The sequence below is a fragment of the Apium graveolens genome, chromosome 6, assembly GCF_009905375.1.
Source record: "Apium graveolens cultivar Ventura chromosome 6, ASM990537v1, whole genome shotgun sequence".
NCBI lineage: Eukaryota > Viridiplantae > Streptophyta > Magnoliopsida > Apiales > Apiaceae > Apium > Apium graveolens.
In genome coordinates, this window is record NC_133652.1 from 203,176,277 (window position 1) to 203,184,612 (window position 8,336).

The 8,336-nt window shown below is 39.4% G+C and overlaps 1 protein-coding gene across 1 annotated transcript; it reads right to left on the reverse strand.

Moving 5' to 3' along the window:
• Nucleotides 1-5,799: 5,799 nt before the first annotated feature.
• Nucleotides 5,800-8,022, reverse strand: LOC141668653 (pentatricopeptide repeat-containing protein CRR2, chloroplastic). Its single transcript, XM_074475624.1, has one exon. The coding sequence runs from the start codon at nt 7,863-7,865 to the stop codon at nt 5,925-5,927; it is 1,941 nt and encodes a 646-aa protein (XP_074331725.1). The 5' UTR covers nt 7,866-8,022; the 3' UTR covers nt 5,800-5,924.
• Between the last annotated feature and the right edge of the window lie 314 nt (nt 8,023-8,336).

Below are 8,336 nucleotides of genomic sequence, written 5' to 3' on the forward strand. Positions count from 1 at the left end.
ATTTACTTCTCTTTATTATTTTTATCAGTTGATTTTAAGAAAAGTATAAAAGCTTATTTCATTCTAATCATTTTCTTTTATCATTCTCAAATTCAACTGTGTTACTTCATTCTCTCTCAAGCAAAAATCCTCTTTCTCTTCAAGCTTTTCTTCTCTAATAATGGCACCCGTAGTTAAGATCATATCACAGACTGGGTTCATCTATGAGAACAACTTCACTGCCTTGGTCAATAAGGGGATTCATCAATCTGAAGACTATCATAAGATGATGGACTTCGTGCACAACTGCAAGTTAAGTTTTGCCATGCTGGAATCACCCACAATTTATTGTGAAGTTGTTGAGGAGATGTGGACAACAGCAATCTACAACTCTACTGACAAAACCATCACTCTAACCATCAAAGGTAATGATTTCTGTATCAATAGTGATGTAATAAAAGCATGTTTCAAGATTCCTGATGATAATGTAACTGCACCACACACTGGCACTGATATTGTCAATATGCTCAATTCCATTCACTATGCACTTCCTACTGCAAAACTAAGTGAAATTAGAAGACTAGGTCTTAGGAAGGAATGGAGTTACTTGTGTGATGTAGTAACTAAAGTCTTTTCTGGAAAAATCAGTAATTTTGATTCTGTGAACATTTCTATGTTTAACATGCTATACATGCTAGTTACAGAAAAATATTACAATTTCAGTGACCTTGTTGTGTATGAGTTAGGTTTTAAACTAGGTGACTTAGCCAAAAGAGGAAAGAATATTTACTATGCTAGATTTTTTATGCTTTTGGCTAACTGGGTAATAGAGGACGAAAAGCAACAAAGATCAAGACTGTTAGATTTTATATTTGTTCAGTTCTTTTGACTTTGTAATCTTGGTATTATATAAACCAAGAGAGTAGCAAATAAAAAAAAACTGAGAGAGCTAAGAAACAACAACAGAGAAATCTTTGTAATCACTATCTTTAGCATTTCCTGTGTTCTTAGCAGTTCTATTTGTGTAAGCAGCTATGGGCATTTCTGCACACAGAGTCCTCTCGATATATTAAATATATCTTTGGTGGAATTGTTTAAATCCACCAGAAAGTTTTTAAAGACTCTTGTTTTTAATTACTTATGTTTTGATTCATTCAAGTTTACATTCCGTATTGTGCTAATCAAAACAAATATATCCATAATCGAGTTGAACATTTTTATTTTAAGAAAAAGGTTCAAGAATTCCATTCAACCCCCCTTCTGTAATTCTTGCTATATTGTTAAGGGACTAACACACGCGTTAGCACACCTTTGGTGCATCCTAAAGGTGGTCCTTACCTGGACACGTGTATGGAATCCATCCGAGCCAGGCATCATTCACCTCCAACAATGAACAGCTCTGATTTAAAGGTCCCAACCCCTAAACCCTACCTTTGGGTTATAAATACCCCAAGGGTAAGAGTTTAGGGGTTATGTTCTCTTACACACACAACCACCTTACATTCTTATCTAACTTTGTCTTCCCTAAAGCGAGTTCTTACTCTCATACCGTAGGCTCCGCGGGGCTCAAACTCCCTTCCGGTGTTATTTTACAGACACCCCACAGCAGCTACACCACACCACCACAAGAAGGGTCCAGGCGCGGTATCGGAAGGAGCATCCCCGCACGCCGGAGTTATTATTTGGCGCTAGAATGAGGGCTTCATTGTGATTAGGATTAACACCTTTGTAATCCTTGCTGCTGAAAGAGATTATCATATCCGGGAATGATTGAATAAAGAGAACTTCATCCCCCGAATCCAGGTTGCGGGGGGGGGGGGGAGTGTGAACCCCTAAGACTGCACTCACCACATTCTTTCCTTTCCTTGATCCTTCTCCTTTCTGATTGATTTCCCGAGATATATATTGGTTGAGGTTTCCTTTCTTTACTTGCTCCTCTATTTAGTACTTGAGAGATAGACAATTCTCTATTTTTTGGCCATGCGTTTCATGATAATCACACTGTCGATTGTAAGGACGGCTCTCCGAGGGAGTCTGCATTGGCTTTGGTGGGTAGTAGAATGGCTTATCTTTGATTTCTTTTAGAATTTTCTCCATATTCTGGTTCAGGGGGGTCCAATCCGTCTCTTGCTTAGTCTCCCTGGATTTCCTAGCCGGTCCTAGGTCGCTTTTGGATTCCGTCCTAGGGCCAAGCCTCTGAAATATGAGAGTATTCTGCACCATTTAGGTTTGCTGGCTTTGTTGGCTTTGCTTGAACTTTCTGTCCTGATGGTAACCCGAAAGTCGGTCATCATAGTTCTTGCTCCTGGATCCGCCATTCTGGGTCATGCTCATAGCTTGAAGCACGTCTATTTCCATAATGAATCTAGTTGTCATAGAGTAGGCAGCAGCCAGGCTCTGAGGTTCCTTGTTGATCAATTCCATAATATACCTTGAGATCTTGTTAATTGTTTCCTGGAAATGCCTCATATAGGCTGAAAGAGATTCATTGTCATACTGGCGAATAGTTTCGAGATGGCACATATGCAGCTCATATGTCTTGTTTGCTTGGAACCTCCTCAGAAAGGCTCCGCGAAATTCTTTCCAGTTGTGAAATTCATTATAGTAGTATATTTGAGCAATCTGCTCGAAGTAATTCAGATGTTCCTCGGGATCTTCCAAACCATCAAACGAATCAAAGTTATAATGCTTAAGGCCTCTTTGGTGGGGAATGGCCTCTAAGGAATGGCTGAAGGGTGTTAGAATTTTCCCGACCTCCATTCCAGATTCCTTCTCCAGCTTTCTTTGTTGTTCATAAATCATATCTTTGAGGTCCTTCTATACCTCATCATCATCATCAGAAATGACCTCGGGGTATGGTTCCTTCGGGTCATCTTGGTCTTGGACTTGGTTAGTAGCCTATCTTCTTCTAGCTGCATTCTTTTTAGAATCTTTAGCTCAAACTTTGCTTCTTCCTCTCTTTTAATTTGTTCTCTCATCATTTCCAACTTCTTCTTCCTGGTTGCTTCTGTCTCTTTCTTATTATTTTGATCATTTTGATTATTCTTCCCCTTAGCTCCGATTCGGTCAAAAACATGTCTCCTAGATTGCTGAGAGTCCTCGGACTCCTCCTGATCATCTTCTTGTTCAAATTCTAGCTGAGCCTGGGCTTGCTCTTCCCTGTAGAGCCTGATTGCTTCAGCCAATTCATTGCTGGTTAGGTTGGCCATGTGCTCCTCGGCCACTGGAACATTGGTATATTTATATTGGTTCAGCTCAATGAGGTTCCTGGAATCCCGGGACGTTACTAGCCTTTCCAAGACCGGGATATGTGTCAATGGTTGCTCCTGGAGGGTGTCTCGGTCAGCCTCAGATATAGATCTAAGGTTGCTTTTTAAAGATAGCAAAAATTTTCTAGAATAATAGCACACAAACTTTCTGGATTTTTCTAACAATATTGTGGAGTAAGTATAACGGGGTCTAAAACATGAAGACAATACATAAGCTAAAGTAGATCTGGGTTTTAAAACAATCGAAATTATATATAGCACACACAAATGTAGCTTAAAAGCAAACGCAACTAGGCTCACACACACGTGGCCTAAAATGACGAGCACACACAAACGTGACTTAAATAATTAAACAACATTCATAGTTATGAGGGAGCAAGGTTACTTGGTTTCTTGCAGGTTAAAGTAATATAATCTTTAAAGATTTTGCTGATGAAGGTGAATCCAGGGCACCTTGACCCAAGGAAGGAGGTTTGGCCCCTCCTTCTATCGCCAAATGATAACTCCGGTGTGTGGGGCTACTTCTTCCGATGTCGCGCCTGGACCCTTCTTGTGGTGGTGTGGTGTAGCTGTTGTGGGGGTATCTGCAAAACAACACCGGAGCGGGGTTTGAGCCCCACGACGCCTCCGGCGTGAGAGTAAGAATTCGCTTTCAGGAAGACAAAGATAGATAGGAATGCAAGGTGGTTGTGTGTGTATATTTGTGTGTAAGAGAGCGTAACCCCTAAACCCTTACCCCTTGGGGTATTTATAGCCTAGAGGTAGGGTTTAGGGGTTGGTACCTTTAGATCAGGGTCGTTCGTTGTCGGAGGCGGAGGACCCCTGGCTTGGATGGATTCCATACACGTGTCCAGGTAAGGACCACCATTAGGACACACCAAAGGTGTGCTAACGCGTGTCAGGTTTTTCTTAGTTGGTTGTTGATAGTTGTCATTGTCACGTGCTAACGTGCCCTTCCTTGGTGGGTTGTAGGGTATGCTTGTGTTTGGGGGACCCCCATCGGGCCTGCTCTAGCTGGGTTGGACTCTAGATGGGAGTTGATTCTGTTCCTGGGTTGGGCCTGGGCCCGGCTATCAACCTGATCCTGGATCTCTTCACTTGCTTGTTCCGGGTGAGGGGGGTCTTGGTTATCCAACTGAGCTCATCTTACCCTAGATCTGGGTTCTACTCTAGCCGGGTTGTTAATAACCTATCAGGAAGATGGTGTATACATACAATATACATATCAGGAACGGCTCGTAAAGAAACGATGTACAAGTATGTATCAGGAATGATAATGACAATAAAGATGTACAAGTGGATGATGTATAATGATAATGTCCTTGTTGCCGAAAATGTTGTAAAACATGAAGGACACCCGCACATGTCAGTTTACTGAGTCAAGGATATGTGTTTAAAAATATTTATTATTTTCTCTTTCTAGGTCACGCTTTTTTAATTATATATAAAAATGCTTTAGGAATTCGTAAATTAGAGTATTTTGTTATGATTACATATGAAATCCTGATAAGAAGAAGTTAGTATCAATTTTTATGAAAACAATTTCCAAATATATCACACTAATAACGTACAATATTTTAAAAATTACGAGTTATTTTTTTCAGAAATCAAAAATGCACCCGCAAGGGTTGGCTCAGTTGGTTAAAGAGAGGAAAACTATCCTCTTGGTCACAGGTTCGAATCCCACGGGAGTAGAATTTATGATTATGCCTCATGAGCCAGAGCCTGTCGCTTAAATGCAGTTTATCTTGGTTCACGTGGTTTGCAGGCTATTGCGTGAGCCCGTAGGGTTTACCTAGTGCGCACCCGAAGGGTAGCGGCTGCGGGTTTCCTACGATAAAAAAAACCAAAACTGCCAAAATATACGATTTAAATGGAGCCCATACTTTGCACGGGTTATCATGCTAGTTTTATATTAGTATTATAACAGTTTCCCTCACTTAAAACCCTAAAACCCATTTATGAGTCGAATTTTATCCTAACACTCTCCCTTACTTCAAAATTAACTCATTTATGAGTCAAATAGTAAATCATACGCATCCATTTTTTGAGTAATAATTTACCTTTCTTGTCCACGATAAATTGTAAGAATATCGGGGGCGACAATCCTCCCTAGTTTTACAATATTATTTCTAACACTCTCCCTCACTTGGAACCATTTATGAGTGAATTTTATTTTGACACTCTCGCTCACTTGACCATTTATGAGTCGAATAGTAAATAACATGCACCCATTTTTTGGGTAAGAATTTGTCTTTCATGTCCATTATAAATTGTAAGACTATCGGGGACAACATTCCTCCCGTCGACATGAGATCTGTAATACCATGTTCAGAAACCAATTGTCTTTCATAAGGTTCTTACCATAATCTTATATTGATATTATAACATCATTAAAAAAACAAAAACAAAACAAATACAGTGTTTAGTTTTGTTTACAACTCAACAAATTATGCATTTGAATGAAACAACAATAATATGTTAGAAAAACAAAAATGAACGATATTAACAAGGTTCAATTACTTATTGAGGTCAATTTGCTGTACATGTATACATTAAAAATCACGAGTAGTATTATGATGAGCAAAATTTAGGAAGCATGCCATGGGATGACCAATAATCATGACATGAACAAACCCCGTCTCTAAGATGAAATTTAGGAAGCATGCCATGGTATTACCAATAATCATGACATGAACAAACCCCGTCTCTAAAATAATGTATACGGTTCACATCTCGAACCAGAATCTCCCTGCTTACAAATTTGGAAATGAATTTTGTAAAAGAATGACAGTCTTCACATAATCTCAAGTTCTTGGTGATCCTAATGATTTTCCCTCTGCTGTTGTTAATCAGCCCATATGCAAGTGCCAATTTTTCGCTATGACCCAGTACAATTCTTTCTTTTTCCTCGTCCTCAAGATGATAAAGCACTACTTTTGTCTGTGGCACATAGCCCATCTCCTTCATCTCGGCTGACAGTTTCAGTAACAATGCATGGATCTGTTCGTTCTGAGTGTTGAGCTCATCGGCTGACATGAATGAGTAAATTTTCCGTTTCACCTCAATCCAACTACAACCCGAGAGCTTCTGGATTCCTCGAGTCTCTAGAAGAGTTTTGACTCTCTTAACTTGATCCCACATTCCAGCTTCTGCATATATCTCAGCCATCAGTACATAGTTACCAGCATTTTTTGCTTCCAGCTGAGTAAGCCTTTTGAATGCCCTCTCAGCAAACTCAACATTACAATGAATCCTACATGATCCAAGAAGAGAACCCCAAACTTTAGGTCCAGGTTCAATCCGCATATCTGCTATAATCTGAGCTGCTTCGTCCAAGCGATTTGCTCGACCAAGAATGTCAACAAGACAAGCATGGTGCTCAACACTAGGAAACATCCCATGTTCTTTTCTAATTGATTCGAATAAACTCTTGCCCTCTTCAATGAGCCCTTCATGGCTACAAGCTCCTAAAACACTTACAAACGATATAAGACTCGGTTTCGTTCCACTACTTACCATCTCATTAAAAAGATCAATTGCCTTCCTCCCAAAACCATGACTGCCATAACTTGAAATCATGGAATTCCATGACACCACATCTCTCCTAACCATTTGATCAAAAACACGTCGTCCAAGTTCAAGATCACCACATCTTGCATACATGGTCACCAAAGCACTCGTAACAGGTAAAACTGTATCAAGACCTTTCCGAAGCACATAAGCATGTAGTAACTTCCCTTGTTCCAAAGCAGCTAGTGACGTACAAGCTTGAAGAACACTAACCATCGTCACTGAATTCGGTAACACATCATCACTCTCTACCATCATTTCTCGAAAAAGCTCTAACGCTTCAAGCGACATACCATTCTTCACATAACAAGCAATCATTGCACTCCACGAAACAACACTTCTCTCAGTCATCTCATTAAAAACAAAACAAGCATCATCCACACAACCCAACCTGGAATACATATCCACCAAGGTAGTCATAATATGAACATGACTCTCGTACCCATGTCGTAAAATCTGCGCATGAATCTCCCTTCCCTTACCCAAACCCAAACTCAACCCCTCCCCAACAACACAAGCTTTAAGCACATAAGTATAAGTAAACCTATCCGAACGAACCCCAACCGCATTCATCCTCCTATAAAGCTCCAAAACCTCCTCCCCATTACCCTTCAACGATAACGCCCGAAAAAGAGCATTCCAAACAAACACAGTTCTCTTACGAATTCTATCAAACACCAAGCGCGCACGTTCAAGTGAGTCAAGTTGAGAATACATATCAATGAGTTTGGTGGCCAAGAAAGGATCCTGGTCAAATCCATCATGAATAAGCCGGCGGTGAACAATTCCGGCGTCGGAAAGTGAGTTTTGACGGGAACAAGAAAGAATTAAAAGCTCGTAAGTGTGTTGAGTGGGGTTAGGTTCTTTGTAAAGAAGTTGAAGGGCTTGTTTGAGATTGTTTCTGAGACACAAAGATTGAATTGATTGGTTAACTGAAGGCCGGATTGAAAGAGAATTAGAATTAGGGTTTGTAGAAATGGAAGAAACTGGGGATGAATAATGGGGAAGAATTGGATGTTTTTGGGGGCCCTGAAACGCCAACATTACAAGAATGTCTTCACTTCTGTTTCTGCACCGCAAACTACTGTACCTTGTTAACTATACCTTTACTTCCAACTATTTAGAGTTGTTTAGTTCCGTCTCTCAAGTGTCTTGAAGAATGTGTCTCGTTTCACATAGATTAATAAATCCAGAAATTTCATTCTCAGTTTCTCACGGTAACATTTAATTTATTCAACGAAATTAATACTCCACTCTGCACTATACTTTTTAGGGGATTTATTAAAAATATCCATATTTTTAAATTTACTTTCAAAAAATACTGTAAAAATTATAAATGAGATTAGAGAAGAGTTTACTCAAACTTACATATACTATATGCACATATTGCATAGAAGGTCGCAACTTATTTTTAAAAATATTTTTTGAAATTTGGGTATTTTTAAAAATATCCCTACTTTTTATACGTTGTATATTCATTTATTTATCAAGATTTTATTATATATCATGACATTA

Bases quoted from the DNA above. Each gene is read 5' to 3' on its own strand.
- LOC141668653 (XM_074475624.1), bottom strand. From the start codon at position 7,865: ATGTTGGCGTTTCAGGGCCCCCAAAAACATCCAATTCTTCCCCATTAT.